Source organism: Eriocheir sinensis, chromosome 22 (assembly GCF_024679095.1).
Source record: "Eriocheir sinensis breed Jianghai 21 chromosome 22, ASM2467909v1, whole genome shotgun sequence".
Classification (NCBI taxonomy): domain Eukaryota; kingdom Metazoa; phylum Arthropoda; class Malacostraca; order Decapoda; family Varunidae; genus Eriocheir; species Eriocheir sinensis.
Genome location: NC_066530.1, coordinates 1,539,413 through 1,556,912, shown reverse-complemented (window position 1 = coordinate 1,556,912; position 17,500 = coordinate 1,539,413). Strand labels below are relative to the sequence as shown.

The 17,500-nt window shown below is 43.0% G+C and overlaps 2 protein-coding genes across 9 annotated transcripts in view; one reads left to right on the top strand and one right to left on the bottom strand.

Annotated features, from left to right (window-relative positions):
- Positions 1-17,500, top strand: part of LOC127001912 (COMM domain-containing protein 4-like) — a 74,588-nt gene that overhangs the window by 47,451 nt on the left and 9,637 nt on the right. For all 7 annotated transcript variants that reach the window (XR_007755546.1, XR_007755544.1, XR_007755545.1 and 4 more), the window contains one exon: positions 17,009-17,033. Coding sequence is in view for 1 of the 7 variants with exons in the window: in XM_050867146.1 (XP_050723103.1) it covers positions 17,031-17,033 (3 nt within the window). In the remaining 6 variants the exon portion in view is untranslated. The remainder of the gene's footprint in view (positions 1-17,008; positions 17,034-17,500) is intronic.
- On the bottom strand, positions 5,694-9,861 carry LOC127001911 (uncharacterized). 2 transcript variants are annotated; one of them, XM_050867143.1, is made up of 3 exons: positions 9,700-9,861; positions 7,153-7,236; positions 5,694-7,009 (listed from the first exon to the last, which is right to left on the bottom strand). In XM_050867143.1, the coding sequence occupies exons 2-3, from the start codon at positions 7,213-7,215 to the stop codon at positions 5,942-5,944; spliced, it is 1,131 nt and encodes a 376-aa protein (XP_050723100.1). In that variant the 5' UTR covers positions 7,216-7,236; positions 9,700-9,861; the 3' UTR covers positions 5,694-5,941. The 2 variants fall into 2 exon arrangements, with proteins under 2 accessions (XP_050723100.1, XP_050723101.1); XM_050867144.1 differs by having other exon boundaries at positions 7,153-7,233.

The following is a 17,500-nucleotide window of genomic DNA, read 5'->3' as shown; positions in this document are numbered from 1 at the left end:
ATAGAAGGCAAGGAAGTGGAAAAGAATAAGGATGAGGAGGAGGAGGAGGAGGAGGAGGAGGAGGAGGTGGAATACATAGGAATACATAGGAAGAACAGACACCGGAAGACCTGTCGGTCTATGGCGAGGGTGTCTATTTACTACCGCTACTACTAGTAATCTACGTGTGGTAGGACAGGACAGAATAGATGAAGGCTCCTCCCCACCCACCTCTCCCTTCGGCAACGTGCCGGCAGGAAATAGTTAGAAGAGAACACCATGTGCCTTTAAGGAAGAAAGGGACATGAAAATTTTACAGTAAAAAGAGAAATAAGAGGAAATTACTACCCTGAACTTACGCTACTGTTGACCTAAGCTGTGGGGGAAAATAACATGCCATTAGGGTGTAATCGTGCTGTAGTCTGCCTGACACATACGATAAAGGGTCCGTAAACAGTGTATGTAGCTGATTCTTAAATCATTATAAAAGCTAGTATTTAATTGGACTCCTCACGATGGGGCGAGACGTAGTTTCAGGGGCTACAGGTAGAGGCTCGATCCTCGTTTGCCTTCGGTACGGGTGTACGTTCCAGTATCCTGTTAACCTTACTGTTCCCACACCTCACTCATCAGATGTATGTTGCGTACATTTTCTTTACTCTGTTGATAACTTACGCTACTTGGAGGAGGAGGTGGAGGAGAGAGAAAGAGAAGAAAAAGAAAAGAGTATCATGATGTGGAGTGGGAGAAGGGCGAAAAAAAGACAAGGAGGTGGAAAAGGAGCAGGAGGAGGAGGAGGAGGAGGAGGAGGAGGAGGAGGAGGAGGAGGAGGAGGAGGAGGAGGCATTCAATGAAATTTTCCTGATTGGAGTTTCGTGTTAAGTAAAGAGACGAAAATATTTGTTGATGGAGAGAGGAAGGAGGAAGGAAGAGGGGGAGGAAGGGTGGGAGGAAAGGAGATATAGAAAGAGAGAGAGAGAAAGGGTTAGTGGTCTGTGTGTGTGTGTGTGTGTGTGTGTGTGTGTGTGTGTGTGTGTTTTATATATTGCTTACTACTACGTGTCATCTCATATTCTCTCTCTCTCTCTCTCTCTCTCTCTCTCTCTCTCTCTCGAGCAGGAGAGCACCTTCCTGGTGGGTGACTCCATGATTCGCCAGCAGGTCGTTGAGTTCTGCGGCAGAGTTCCTCGTCGAAGACGGAACTATTGCTATCCTGGTGCTGGGATCGACGACATAACTGCTGCTCTTGAGGAGATCTCCCCCCAGGCTACTAATGATTCACTGTTTGTTATTCACACAGGTACGAACGACATCACCACGACCCGGTCTGAGGAACTCCTGGAGAAGTACCGTAGGCTCATCCAGCAGTATAAGACTAAATCCCTAACATTTTGATTTCAGGAGTTCTACCACGGACTTGGGCGGAGAGCGACTTTTTCAGTAAGGCCTTCAGCCTAAACAACCGCTTACAGACTCTTTGCAGGGAGCTTGACGTGGAGTTCCTCAACACATGGGACAATTTCTATGGACAAAATGAGCTCTTTCACAGGGACGGATTGCACCTTTCTCCCATCGGGGCAGCCAGACTCGGAAGGCTCCTCAACGAAGCAGTGCGTGTCATCCGAGCAAAAACGAGTCACGGCCACGTCCCTCCACCCCACCCGTGTAAATAGACGCCGTGCATCGCAACAAACCCGTAACCGTGATCCAAGTACCACCACCTCTATTACTAAGCCTCTAGATAACTTAAAATCCTTAGTTTCAATGCGCGTAGCCTAAGAAACAAATTTGATGAACTGAGATGTCTTGCTTTAACAGAAAATTTTGACATAATTGCTATAACCGAAACATTTATCGACACCACAAATATTGATTTAAGTTCCGAATACAACATAGATGGCTACAGACTCTTCAACAAAGATCGTGTAAACCGTAGAGGCGGTGGCGTCGCCCTTTATGTCAAAAGCTATTTGCAACCCACTGACAAAACACCGGGAAACAGTAACGTTGAACATTTGTGCGTGCGAGTAAACATTGCAAAAGTCAACTTAAATATATCTGTCACCTACAGACCTCCCGGGCAATCACTCGATGACGACCTTGAAATGTACAGCGTCTTAAGGCAGTCACTTAATAACAGCGACTCACTGATATTAGGAGACTTTAACCTCCCCCATATCGACTGGGTGACACTATCAGGTACAGAAGGCGAGTCACATAGAATGATCGAATTTCTAGAAGAAAATTATCTAAGCCAAATGGTTTCTGAGCCAACTCGACAAAATAATATACTCGACCTTGTTATAACGACCCAAGATAACCTAATCAGTAGTGTCACGGTAGGAGAACACCTCGGTTCTTGCGATCATAAATTAGTGCGCGTCGACATTAAAGCTCAATCATCAGTGACTGAAAATAAAGTAAAGGTGCCCAATTTCAAAAGAGCTAACTTCGTATAAATCCGACAAAAACTAACAGAAATACAACTATCAGATGACGGCAACGTAGAGGAAGCCTGGCTAAGCCATAAAATCACTTACTCACTCAGCAGAACACATTCGTCCCCTTGTGCGAAGCGAATTAACACTAACAAAAGCCCACCGTGGTTTAATAGCGAGATTAAACAATCAGTCAATGAGAGAAAATTGTTTTACAGGTTAAAGAAAGAACAAAGCACGCCCGAAAACATTAGACTTTATAATGATGCCAGGCGACGAGTAAAAGACTAGTAGGTCAGGCAAAGCGTAGATACGAAGAAAATATTGCAGCCAACTGTAAAAATAATCCGAAATCTTTCTTCAGTTACATAAACAACAGAAAGGCGATCAAAAGTGGTATTGGACCTTTAACAAACAGCGACGGTGCACTAGTGACTGACAGCCAACACATTGCAAACCTCTTAAACAATTACTTTTCCTCGGTGTTTAATACTAACAGTCTTCCTCTCGCTACCACCAACACCAGTACTATTGTAAATCTCGAGCATGCATTGCCTAATTTTGAAATAACAACCGATGAAGTCCTTAAAGCTCTCCATTCACTTAAAACAAATAAAAGTCCTGGACCTGACAAAGTATATCCAACTCTGCTGAAAGAAACAGAGCGAAATACTCGCCTCCCTCACAACCGTATTCAATATGTCCTTGCGACAAGGCATCGTCCTTCAGATTGGAAAAAGGCTAACGTGACACCGATTTTCAAGAAAGGAGACAAAAAGTACCAGGTAATTACAGGCCCATTAGTCTAACTTCGGTTGTAGGTAAGCTACTTGAGGCATAATTAGAGACAAAATTGTAAATTACCTTGAAAGCCACTCATTGATTGGGGACTCACAACATGGCTTCGAAACAAAAGATCCTGCCTATCAAACCTATTAACCTTTATAACGACCTCTTCACTGTTTATGACGTAACCAAATCACTGGACGTAGTCTATCTTGATTTCAGAAAGCGTTTGATAAAGTCCCGCATCATAAATTACTTTACAAATTAAAGCAAATAGGTATTGACGGTCAAGTAAACCAATGGATCGCGAATTGGTTGAGCAACAGACAACAAAGAGTAGTGATTGACGGATTTAACTCAGAGTGGGCGCCTGTCACTAGTGGCGTCCCTCAGGGCTCGGTCCTTGGCCCAGTGCTCTTCATTATTTACATCAACGACGTGGATGTTGGACTCAATAACCGCATTAGTAAATTTGCAGACGACACAAAGATTGGCAACTCGGTTCTCACTGACGAAGACAGGCAAAGCCTCCAAGAGGATTTGCACAAAATTTCAGCTTGGTCGGATAGATGGGAGATGCCCTTTAACGTAGACAAGTGCCAGGTCCTTCAAGTTGGAACGAGGAATAAGAAGTTCGAATACGAAATGCGCGGCGTTAAACTCAAAAGCGTTCAATGCGTCAAAGACTTGGGGTCAAAATCGCGTCAAACCTCAAATTCTCACAGCAATGCATCGATGCAGCAAATAAAGCGAACAGAATGTTGGGCTTCATTAAAAGAAACTTTGTATTCAAGAATAAAGATGTAATACTTACGCTCTACAACAGTTTAGTCAGACCCCACTTGGAATATGCGGTACAGTTTTGGTCTCCCCACCATGCAAAGGATATTGCTAAATTAGAAGGTGTTCAGCGTCGGGCAACGAAAATGATCCCTTCCTTGCGCAACAAATCCTACGAAGAAAGGCTTTCTACCCTTAACATGTTCTCTCTTGAGAAACGTCGCCTCCGAGGAAAACTGATCGAATGTTTTAAAATACTTAATGGTTTCACGAATGTAGACAGATCAACATTGTTTATGATCGATGACACTTTGCGCACGAGGAACAATGGCGTAAAACTCAGATGTAGACAAGTAAATTCAGACTGCACCAAATTTTTCTTCACCAACGTTGTAGTGCGAGAATGGAATAAGCTTCCACCGTCAGTGGTCCAGTGTAACACGATTGACTCCTTCAAAAATAAGCTCGACCGTCACTTCCTTCAACTTAATATCAACTAGAGTAGAAATGCAACGTTTTGGAGTCTTCTGATTAATGTAAAATCACTTAGGTTTAAGGACAGACCACCAAGTCTGGACCATGGGGTCTGTGTGGTCTGATTTTCTATGTAAATCTATGTAAATCTCTCTCTCTCTCTCTCTCTCTCTCTCTCTCTCTCTCTCTCTCTCTCTCTCTCTCTCTCTCTCTCTCTCTCAACAGTGCTTTTGACTCTATTTAAAAGCTAACAGTTTTATGGTGTCAAGGAGGAGGAGGAGGAGGAGGAGGAGGAGGAGGAGAAAGGAAAAGCGGAGGAAGTTTTTTGTCTAAGGAGAGAAAAGAGGAGTACATCTCTCTCTCTCTCTCTCTCTCTCTCTCTCTCTCTCTCTCTCTCTCTCTCTCTCTCTCTCTCTCTCTCTCTCTCTCTCTCTCTCTCATATGTAAGTACGTTATTACATGTATTACTGAGTTTTGTTACATGATTTCACTCACACACATACTTCATTTAATTTATTCTTTATTTATTATTGTTTTAGTATCATTTTATTGTTCCCATTATTATAAGTTCAATGTATGGTGATTGTGTTAAGTTTCCCCTAGATGCAGGTTTTCTTTGGCACGGAAGAAAATGAGTAAAAGTTGCCAAAAGGTGGGATACTGGTGTAGATTATGTTGATATTTTTGTGTATTATCTACTATCGTTATTATTATTATTATTATTATTATTATTATTATTATTATTATTATTATTATTATTATTACTATTATTGCATTGCTTCATTCCTCTCCTTTCATAAAATTTCAACTTTTACTTATTTTATTATTCAGCGTTCCTTTCTCTCTCTCTCTCTCTCTCTCTCTCTCTCTCTCTCTCTCTCTCTCTCTCTCTCTCTCTCTCTCTCTCTCTCTCTCTCTCTCATTTCATATTCCTCTCATTCCATTTCCACCCAATGTAATTTCTATTTATTTCCTTCTCACCTTGCCTTCCTCCCCCTCTCTTATTTCCTCCTCCTCCTCCTCCTCCTCTCGACTTACCTCCCTTTCTGCCGCCCTCCTTTTCGTCCATCCCCTCCTACTTCTCTCCCTCCCTCTTCCTCCCTCCCTCGCCTCTAACCTTGCATCCTTCTTACTTTTGTCCTGCCCTCTCTCCGTCTCTTCCTATAATACCTGTCCCCCTCCCTCCTTTTGCCCTTCCCTCCCTCCCCCCTTCCCCGGGACTGAGGCAAACAGGGATTGGTTCAGTGTTTTATTCAGCGCCTGGAGGCCCCGTGCCGCCACCCAGCCTGTGGCGGCAGAGGCCCCGCCGCTCACCCCCTTCCCCGTCCACCCTCCCGCTGGCGGGGCGGGGGGTCACACAGACTGTCCCGTCCCCCCCTGCCTCCGCCCCCTTGCCGCGTGGCCAGGGTGTGGGCGTGGAGGGCGGGACTGCAGGGCGAGCAGCGCACCTCAGCTTGCTTGGTCTTCGTCGCCGCCGCCGCCGCCTACTGGCCAGCGAGCGGTGTGAAGGCCTCCAGGAAGTGGTCGGCGGCCTTCTGCGTCGCTACTTCGCCATCATCGTTGTCGTCATCCCTGTCGTTGTCGTCGTCGTCGTCCTCGGGAGCGTGGGTCGTGGAGGGGTCGTGCCGCTTGCCCCGGGCCACCCAGAAGGAGTGTGGGGCGTCCTCCCGCGGCGCCCACGCCGGGGGATCCTTCTTGCCGCGCGCCGCCCAGAAGACTGAGTCCTCGTCGCCCTTCTTGCCGCGCGCCGCCCAGAACACCGCGTCCTCGTCAGGCTTCTTGCCACGCGCGATCCAGTAGGGCCCCGCGGGGGCGCCGCCGTCAGGCTTCTTGCCGCGGGCTATCCAATAGGGCCCCGCCCCGCCCTCGCCGCCGCTGCGCCTGCCGCGGGCCGCCCAGAAGGGTCCCTGGGGCTCGGACTCCTTCTTGCCGCGCGCTACCCAGAACGTATTGCCGCCCTCAGACTTCCTGCCGCGCACCGGCCACAGCGAGGCCAGCGACAGGGGAGCCGTGCCGGGCTGGGGCCTCTTGCCGCGGCTGATCCAGAAGGGGCCGTTCTCCTCCCGCTTGTTCTCGCCCGCCCACTGGAGTCCCGCCGCGTCCCCCTGCGGCGCCGGCTGCTCCATCGCTGAGTCCCGGCGGCCGCGGCTCACCCAGAAGGGGTCTCGCTCAGGCCGCTTGCCCCGCGCCGCCCAGAAGGGCCCCTGGGCGTCCCTCTTGCCCCACAGGTTCGGGTTGGACTCCCAGCCGGAGGGCAGCGTCAGCTGGGCCTGGCGAGAGCCCAGTGGGGAGGGGCCGTTGCGGAGGAAGGTCTCGCCCCAGAGGCTCTGGTTGGGTCCCCAGTAGAAGGCGGGGCGGCCTTCCTCGGCCTTCTTGCCACGCGACACCCAGAAGGTGGAGCTGCCCTGCCCCACCCCGCCCCGCGGGTCCGCCTGCGTCACATCCCCGGCGTGGCCCTCGCCCAGGGACCGGGCGTGGCGACTCCCGGCCCAGGGGGAGGCTGACCCCGCCTCGCCTCCGCTGCTGCTCCCCGCACTCCCAGGCGACACCTCCTGTAGGGACACGGGGATTACTACAACTACTACTGCTACTGCTTCTACTACTACTACTACTACTACTACATGTACTATTTCTGCCTCTGGCCACTATGTCTGCTCCTACCACTCCCCCTCTCCTTCACCCCTCCCCCCCTCACCTGTGTGGTGGCGGCCAGGTCAGCGGCCACGATCAGCATCATTAGCATCCACATCCTGGCCATGGCGGTGCTGCGGCGGCGCTGCTGCAACGACATAGACACGCGGCGTTACGCGGAGGACAGTGGAGGAGAGGGAGAGAGGAGCGAGAACAAGGAAGGGAAAAGGGAAGAAAGAAGATGGACGGAAGAGAAGAAGAAGAATGAAAAGGAAAACGGGAAAAGGTAAAAAAAGAAGGTATAAAAAAAAAGGAAGGAGAGGAGATGGATAGGAAAAGTGAAAAAAAGAAGGAAGGAAAAGGAAAAGAAAGGAGGATGAAGGAAGGAAGGGAGAAGAGAGATAGCTAGATTGATTAATAGAAAGACAGAGATAGATGAAAATGAAACAAAATAAGGGTTTGGACTTGAATAGGAGAGGAGGAGGAGTAAGAAGAGGAGGAGGAGTAGGAGAAGGAGGAGGAGGAGGAGGAGGAGGAGGAGGAGGAGGGGAGAGACAAGTAGTAGCAATGTAAATTAAACGAGAAGGGAAAGGAAGAAGAATCAGAGCATGAGGAGGAGGAGAAAAAGGAGGAGGAGGGGGAAGGGCAGGAGGAGGAGAAGGGAAGAGGAGAAGAGAGGAACAAAAGGATAGAAATTAGAAAAAAAAGAAAAAAGGGAAATGAAGTGCGTGGAAGGAGAAGAGGAGGAGGAGGAGGAGGAGGAGGCATTATGTTGGGTAAAAGAGGAGGAGGAAGATGAGGGAATTTGTAAGCTGTTAATGAAGTGTTACCGAGAGAGAGAGAGAGAGAGAGAGAGAGAGAGAGAGAGAGAGAATGACAATGGATTTTTTCTAAACTTCAAAAACAAGATAAGGAGTCTCTCTCTCTCTCTCTCTCTCTCTCTCTCTCTCTCTCTCTCTCTCTCTCTCTCTCTTTGATCCTTACCGCAGCGCCTTATGGTAATGCTGTGATGTGCGTTTGAAGGATTACGTTAGAGAGAGAGAGAGAGAGAGAGAGAGAGGGCGAGTCAGTTAATCTAACTCTTTCTATCAATCTATCTATCTAGCCGTCTATCTATCTATCTATCTGTCTATCTATCTTTCTATCAGTCTCTGTCTCTCTACCTCTCTCTCTATCTATCTATCTGTCTATCTATCTATCTAAGGAAAAGGAGGAAGAACGAAAAATGTTAAGAGATGAAAAGTGAAGGAAGAGACAAGCAAATGAAGAAAAGGAGAAAAGAAATTAAGAAAAGACGAAAAACAGGAAAAAAGAGAAAGAAAGGTGAAAATTACGGAAAGTTTGAGAAAGTGAGTGAAAAGACCGCAAAAGAAAAGGAGGAAATCTGTCTATCACCCTTTTCCCTCCATTGCATAAAGCTAAAGTCCTCCCTCTTCGTACACTCCCCTATTATCAGTGTTACCAGACCCCCTTCACCCTCCTACCTCTCCCCCTCATGTATCCCTCAGCCCTGTTATAATACCTACTAGGGGTCGTATCATAAGACATTTCGCCGTCCAAGAATACATATTTGACAAGGCTTTCCTAGGGGTTGTGGGCATTTCCAGGGGTAGTTTTATGACCCTGGTGGTAATTTGACCCTTCTTCTGTACCCTGAACCTGAAGAAACACTCTTTAGAACCCGACTGACCCCCCCCTTGACCTTTAGAAATAGATAATGTGAGAAGCGAGTGTCATAATACCGAGCCTAGTGTCTGGTCCACCCCGCCTCCCGCTACTCTCTACCGTCTGATCTTCCTGACTCCCGTATCTCCCCTTGTCCTAATTTGACTTGTATTACTCAGATTGACATTAATGCATCTTCGGCACTAGCTTGTTATGTGCAAACTTGTGTTGATAGTCGAATTGTCTTGCTGTTATATCTATACTAAGGAATGAATAATTGAATGACTGAATGAATGAATGAAGGAAGGAAGGAAGGGATAAAGGGAGGGAGGAATGGGGGAAGGAAGGAAGGAAAGAAGAGAAAGAAATTGGGTAAGAGGAAAGAAAAGAGGAAAGGAAAGATCAGTTGTTGTCCTTCCTTTCCCTTTCCCTTCCCTTCCCTTCCCTTCCTTTCCCTTCCTTTCCATTCCTCTCCCTTCCCATCCCTTCCCTTCCCTTCCTTTCCCTTCCCTTCCTTTCCATTCCTCTCCCTTCCCTTCCCTTCCCTTCCCATCCTTTCATTCCCTTTCCTTCCCTACCTTTCCCTTCCCTTCCCTTCCCTTCCCTTCCCTTCCCTTCCTCTCCCTTCCCTTCCCTTCCCTTCCTTTACATACCCATCCCTTTCCCTTCCCTTCCCTTCCCATCTCTTCCCTTCCCTTCCCTTACTTCTGCTCCCATTCTCTTCCCTTCCCTTTCCTTCCCTGCATTCTCTCCTCTATTCTTCCCTTCCATTTCCTTATCTTCCTTTCCCTTTTCATCCCTTTCTTCTCTCTCCTTCCCTTCTCTTCTTTCCTCATCATTCCCTTTTCTTTCACTCCCTTCTCTCCCCCTTTTTAACACACACACACACACACACACACACACACACACACACACACACACACACACACACACACACACACCTTACCTGCAAAGTGTGTGACAATGAATCTCTTAGCACATCATGACTTTTTCCTCTTCTTCTTTTTCTTAGTCTTCTTTCTCTTCCTCCTCCTCCTCTTCTTCCTCTTGGGTGTGGTGGAGGTGGTGGAGGTAGTGGAGATGTGGAGGAGATGACTTGGGCCGCTGCTGTGAGGATCAGATGCTCTCTCCTCCTCCTTTTATACCTCCAAAGGTGTTCTCCTCCTCCTCCTCCTCCTCCTCCTCCTCCTCCTACTGCGTCCCTTCTGCCCCTCCTCCACCTCCTCCTTGTCCTTTACTTGCGCACCTGTCCTGGCCTCCTCCTCCTCCTCCTCCTCCTCCTCCTCCTCCTCCTCCTCCTTGTGTGTCCCTGTCCTGCCTTCGTCTTTCTCCCTCCTCCCATGTCCCCCATCTCCTCCTCCTCCTCCTCCTCCTCCTCCTCCTCCTCCTCCTCCTCCTTCTCACCTGCCTCGCTTCTTCGCCCGCCCACCTTTCCGCCATTTTCTTTTCCCTCCTCCTCCTCCTCCTCCTCCTCCTCTTCTACCTTCTCCTTTCCTTTCCCAACCTTTCTTTTCTCATCTCCGTAATAGTTTTTCTCTTTCTGTTAAATATTTTCCTTATTTCCGAAGATTACTTATGAAATGGATGATAATTGGATAGATCATTAGATAGTTAATCAGTGTACACAAACAAAATACAATTATTATGTTGTTATTTGTTTGTTTGTTTGTTTGTGTTTGTCTATGAATCTGTCTGTTTGTATATATTTATGTCTGTCGGTCTGTCTCTCTCAGTCTGTCTTTCTGTGTGTGTGTGTGTGTGTCTGTCTGTGTCTGTCTGTCTATTTGTCTGTCGATCTATCTATCTATCTATCTATATATGTCTATGTATCTTTGTCTGTATATTTATCTATCTTCCTTAATCTATCTATCTATATCTTTCTATCTATATAAATCTGTGTTTCTATATCCCTGTCTATATATCTATCCATAATTGTATTTATGTGAGGATAGTAAAGGGGGAAGAAAGAAGAGGAAAAAAGAGAGGGGAAACAGATGGGGGAAGGAGAGCAGAAGGATAATATGGAAGAAAAGAGGAGAGAAAAGAGAAGAAAGGAGGAAAAAAGAAAATGTTAAAGATAAAAATGTGAAATGTAACCAGAAGAAAAGGAGAATAAGGTTACAACTGATGAAGGAGAGACAAAAGAGACGAGAAGAAAAGGAAGATATGGAAAATAGGAAAAATAGGAGGAAAATAAAAGCAAAGGAAATGTAAGAAAATAGGGAAAGGGATTAGGAAAAGACGAGAGATAAAAGAAAGGGGATGAGAGGGAAAAAAGTGACAGGGAAAGAAAACAAAAGAATTAAAGGGGAAAATAAATCAAAGAAAGACGAAAAATTGGGAAAAGAAGTGAAAAATTATGAGAGGAGTGAAGATAACAAAACGAAAACAAAAGAAAAGAATTAAAGGGGAAAACAAATCAAAGAAAGACGAAAAATTTAAAAAAGAAGAAAGTTAAAAATGAAGAGAGGAGAGAAGATAAGAAAGTTAGGGAAAAGAAAGCAAATGAAAAGGAATAAATGAGAAAAGAGATCAAGAAAAATAGAGAAAAATAGAAAAAGAGTGACAGAATGAAGGAAAAGAAAGAAAAAGAAAAGGTTGAAGGGGTGAAAGAAACTAAGAAAACAACGAAAAACAAGGAAAAAGTGAGAAAGTGAATGAAGAAAAAAAAAGATGAAAGAAAAAGAATAATAAAAAAGGAAGAAAAGAGAGGGAAATGAAAACTAAGGGAAAGGAAAGCAAAAGAAATGGATAAGAAGATGAAAGAGAAGAAAGGAGAGAAAAAATGAATAAAAAGAAGAAGAGGAGAAAAAATGACACCATGAAAGAAGAGAAAGCAAAATAATGAAAAGGAAGAAAAGAGAAAAAAATATTAAAAGGGGAAAAGAGGAAGAGAGGAGAAAATGTGACAAGGTGAAGAAAGAAAAGCAAAATAATGGAAAAGAAAAAAAAAGAAAAATGATAAAGAGGGAAAAAGAAGGAAAACAAAAAGATGAAAAGGAAGAAAAGAGAAAAATATTAAAAGGGAAAAAAAGGGGAAAGAGAGGAGAGAAAAAGTGACGAGGTGAAGAAAGGAAAGCAAAATAATGGAAAGGAAGAAAAGAGAAAAATGATAAAAGGGAAAAAGAAGGAAAACAAAAAGATGAAAAGGAAGAAAAGAGAAAAATATTAAAAGGGAAAAAAAAGGGGAAAGAGAGGAGAGAAAAAATGACAAGGTTAAGAAAGGAAAGCAAAATAATGGAAAGGAAGAAAATAGGGAAAGGGTTTAGGAAAAGACGAGAGATAAAAGAAAAAAAAGAAAAAAAAGAGAAAAATGATAAAAAGGGAAAAAGAAGGAAAACAAAAATGTGAAAAGCGAGGGGAAGGCATGATTGGGTACCTTGCTCTCCCCCTCCTCCTGCCAGCCAATCAGGAGGCGAGGCTGGAATGAGTTGGCCAATCACAGCACGCTAACCAGAACGAGTCGAGACGTGTTACCGTGGGCAGGTGGTTGTGTTGTTGTTTGTGGTAGTGTTGTTGTTGTTGTTGTTGGTGGTGGTGGTGGTGGTTGAAGAATGTATGAAGAAGTATTGGTGATGAGAATACAATGAGGAAGTGAATAGAAGAAACGATTGAAGAGGAATAGCTTGGAATGTGAAATTGAAGAGGTGGAAATGGAATAAAGAACAGGATTGAAGAAAGAATTACGTAAATGAAAAAGAAGAAAATAATAAGAAAAAAAGAATAAGAGAAAAAATGAAGTTGAAGTAAAAAGAGGAATAAATTGTAATGTGGAATATAAGAAGTAGGAATATAGTGAAGGAACAAAATTGAATAAGACATGAAAGATGAAATAGAAGAAAAGGAAAAGAAAAGGAGCAGAAGAATTAATGAAACTGAAAGAGAAAGAAGAGCAAAATAAAATACGCAAAGAAATAGGAATGAACTGAAAAATATATGAAAGGGGAATGAAATGGGGAATAAAGTGGAAATAGAAATAGGAATAGACTGGAATGTGGGATGAAAAGTAGAGACAGAATGAGGGAAAAAATCTAAATATGGAATAAGTAGAATGTGGAATGAGAATGCCGTAGAATTAAAGGAGGATGAAGAGGTGGAGAACGAGAAACAAAATGAAATGAACAAAAAAGAATGATAAAAGGAAGACTGAAGAAGTGGAGAACGAGGAACAAAATCAAATGAAATGGAATGAACAGAATGAAACAAGAGATAAAGTAGAATGAAAAGGGAGACAGGAGACTTAAGGAGTAAAACAGTGGAATGAAATAGAGGGAACAGAATGGAACAAGAAATGAAGTAAATTGAAAAGAAAGAAAGAATAACAAAATGGAATGAAGTGTAATGAAGAGAATGAAGCAGGAAATAAAGTTGAATGAATAGAAGAGAATGGAGAACGAGGAACAGAATGAAAGAGAAAATTAAGTGGAATGAAACAAAAAGAGGGATGGAGAACGAGTCATATAATGGAGATGGAATGAAGTGTAATGAAGAGAATGAAACAGGAAATAAAGTTGAATAAATAAGAGAATGGAGAACGAGGAACACAGAATGAAACAAAATTAAATAGAATGAAAAAAAAGAGGAATGGAGAACGAGTTATATAATGGAATGAGATAGAATTAACAGAATGAAACAAAAAAAAATGCTGTAGAATGAAAAAGATTAATAGAAAACGAGGAAAAATCTAATATAATGAAATGCAGTGGAAGGGAAAATGGAACAAAATTAAGGAACAGAAAAAAACATGGAATAACATGGAACAGAACGAGGGGCAGAATAGATTGGAAACAGAAGTGCAAGAAAGTGAAATTGAAGTAAGAGAAGTGAAAGGAACGAAAAACGGAGTGAAGGAAACATAATGGAAGGGCGTGGAATGTTTTGGGGTGATGCATTGTGCGGTTAAGAGCTCACAGTGATGCTGGCAACAATGCAGATTTTATATATTGTCACACTGTTGCCAATACCGTGAGTGCACCTCTGTTTGTGTTTTTTTTCTTTTTTTCTTATTTTTTCTTTTTTTCTTTCATTAATTCATTCAGATTTAATATATTGTCACACTGTTGCCAATACCGTCAGTGCACCTCTGTTTGTGTTTTTCTTCTTTTTTTCTTCTTTTTTTCTTTTTTTCTTTCATTAATTCATTCAGATTTAAAATATTGTCACACTGTTGCCAATACACCTCTGTTTGTGTTTTTTTCTTTTTTTCCTTTTTTTTTCTTTTTTTCTTTCATTAATTCATTCAGATTTAATATATTGTCACACTGTTGCCAGTACCGTAAGTGCATCTCAGTCTGTCATTTTTTTCCTTCTTTTTTTCCTTCATTTTTTTTTCTTTCATTAATTCATTCAGTCTTTCTTTCTTTCTGACTTTCATTCTTTGTCTTTCTGTCTGTCTGTCTGTCTTCGTGTCTGTCTCTGTATCTGTATGTATCTTTTTGTAGCTACATGTCTGTGTCTGTCTCTTTCTCTGTATTTATCTATCTACCAATACATTTATCTATCTTTTTATTTGTGTATGCGTGTGTCAATATTAATGTTTTTTTCCTTCATTCACATATTTAAGTCTTATACCAAAACTAGACATATATTTTAACCCGTAACAGTTCTCCCTAAAACGGTCCATTTTTTGTAATTTTTTTGTGATTTTTCCAAACAATAGAAAACGTAAAGAGGTTAGAGTACAAAAGGGGAGGGGGGAGGGATGGGGGTCTAAAGGGGAAGAAAGGGGGGAGGAGGGAGTGTTCAAAAGGGGGGAGGATATCTCTCTCTCTCTCTCTCTCTCTCTCTCTCTCTCTCTCTCTCTCTCTCTCTCTCTCGTTTTATAATAATCATAAGTGTCTATATCATTTCCCTCTCGTTTTAATACAAAGTCGATATTGAATGTGAATTGAATGCGATTTTCAACCTTACTTTCTTGCCTTCATGAGCGTGGCTAGACAGACAGACAGACAGACAGAGAGACAGACAGACAGACAGACAGACAGACAGACAGACAGATAGCAAAACACACACATACATACATAATTACATACATACATACATACATGCATACACATAGACAGACAGATAGACAGACAGACAGACAGACAGAAATAGCTAAAGAAAGGTGTAAGTGAATGGAAAGAAATGGACGAGGAAGGAAGTGGAAAGAAGGAGGAGGAGGAGGAGGAGGAGGAGGAGGAGGAGGAGAGATAAAGGAGAAGGAAAGATAGGCAGAACAGGAGTAATGAGAGAAGTGAGGAGAGAAGGAGAAGGAGGAGGAGGAGGAGGAGGAAGAGGGTGAAAAAAAAGGTAGGAGTCATTTAGGCAAGAGGTGTGGGAGGAGGAAAGAGAGGAAGTGGGTGGATGGGTGGAGGAGGAGGAGGAGGAGGAGGAGGAGGAGGAGGAGGAGGAGGAGGAAAACCGGGAGATGGTGAGGAGAAGAATTAAAAGGAAGAAAACAGCGACAGATTTAACAGGAGGGAGGGAGGGAGGAAGGGAGGGAAGAGGAAGGAGGAGAGAGAGAGAGAGAGAGAGAGAGAGAGAGAGAGAGAGAGAGAGAGAGAGAGAGAATGAGGAAAGACAAGAAGGGAGAAAGAATTATAAAAGAAGAGAAAATAAATAAATTGATAAAATGAAAGAAAGAAAGAAAAAGAAAAAAAAAGAAAGAAGGGGAAATAAAAAAAGCAGAAAGAGAAAGTAAAAATAAAATCACGCATATTCAAAGAGGAAGAAAATATAATCAAGAAAAGATATTACACAAGAGAGAGAGAGAGAGAGAGAGAGAGAGAGAGAGAGAGAGAGAACCACTAACCTTCTTACCTGTGTGACTTCCAGGATTAACTTCGGTAATCTGATTTGGCTCACCTGGATAGATGTTCCGAGGCTGTCTATTAATGACCCTCCCTACCTGTGTGTGTGTGTGTGTGTGTGTGTGTGTGTGTGTGTGTGTGTGTGTGTGTGTGTGTGTGTGTGTGTGTGTGTGTGTGTGTTTTATAGTCGTTCTCTTTCTTTCTGTATTCTTTCTTCTTCTTTGTATTGTTATTCTTTGTTATCTTTCTCTGTGTTTTTTTTTTTGTATAATTTTTCTTCGTTCTGTTTCTTTCTCTATTCTTTTTCTCTCTCTATCACTTCTTCGTCCTCTTTTTTCCGCGTTTTCTTCTTCGTTTCTCTCTTCTTCCTCTTGTTTTTCTTCTTATTCTTCTTCTTTGTATCTCTTTTCTTCGTCCTATTTCTCTGTGTAATATTTTTTTCTGTGTAACTCTTCTTCGTCTTCTTTCTCTATGTATTCTTCGTCTTTGCTTCACTCTTTTCCATTCTCTTTCTCGCTGCAATATTCGTCTTTCTGTCACACTTCTTCGTTGTCTTTGTGCGTTTTTCTTCTCTTGTCACTCTTCTTCCTCCTCTTTCTTTTGTGTTCTTCTTTTTATCACTCTTCTTCGTCCTGTTTCTCTTTGTGTTCTTCCTCTCTGTATCACTCTTCCTCGTTTTCTTTCTGTTTATATTCTTCTTATCTTGTCACTCTTCTTCCTCCCCTTTCCTTCAGTGTTCTTCTTTTAATCAGTCTTCTTCGTTTTCTTTCTCTCTGTATTCTTCCTCTCTGTATCACTCTTCCTCGTTTTCTTTCTGTTTATATTCTTCTTATCTTGTCACTCTTCTTCCTCCCCTTTCCTTCAGTGTTCTTCTTTTAATCAGTCTTCTTCGTTTTCTTTCTCTCTGTATTCTTCCTCTCTGTATCACTCTTCCTCGTTTTCTTTCTGTTTATATTCTTCTTATCTTGTCACTCTTCTTCCTCCCCTTTCCTTCAGTGTTCTTCTTTTAATCAGTCTTCTTCGTTTTCTTCCTCTCTGAATCACTCTTCTCCGTTTTCTTTCTGTTTATATTCTTCTTCTTTGCGTCACCCTTCTGTATAAATTTTTTGCCGTATCCGAATCTCTCCTTCTGACATCCTATAGTTTCCAGCTCATATTTGGTAGGATTTGAACTGCGGCTTACTGTCTGCGCGAAGGTCACTTAGCCACCCCCGCTACCATCACCATCAGTCTTTTTTTTTCCTTTTCGTATTTATATTTTTTCTATATTTTTTATCTATTTTCTTGAGTAAGTCTTTGAGTTTTTTTTTATTTATGTTTATTTATGACCTTTTTTTTCATTTGTGTTCTTGAGTGAGTGTGTGCGTGCGTTTTCTCTTCATTTTGTTCATTTATGTTCGTGAGAGTTTTTTCTTTCTTTTTTATCAAAGTTTCTAATCAAATCCACTTTCTTTCCCTCCCCAGATCGTGACGTCATCGGCCAGTCATGGTAAGGAGGGGCGAGGCAGCGGACCAATAGGAACTCAGAATCAGCCCTAAAGAATAAAAAGCCTGTGTTGTGATTGGGTTATTTCAGTTATCGAGTTTTGGCTTAACATCAAAAAGGGTAAAAGGGTGGCTAGGCCTATACTCTTAGCTGCGCCTGGCCTTAGTGCTCATCTCCGTCTCAGTGGCCCCTTGATCCTGTGGTGGGAACGAACCGTTTCAGCTGATAAGATAAAATTTAGCATACGTCAACCCTTGCATTAGGAAGTTGGACAGCATTAGGATAAGGGAAAGAAGGGACAGGTAATCTAATACTAGGAAACTGTTATTGGTATTATTGTTTTCGCTGATAATATACATAATCAAATACTTCAGAAAGCTCGTCAAGAAATAAACTTAGATAAATTGAGAGCATCTGTCAACTCTTGCATTAGGGACTTGGACAGCATAAGGATAAGAGAGAGAAGAGAC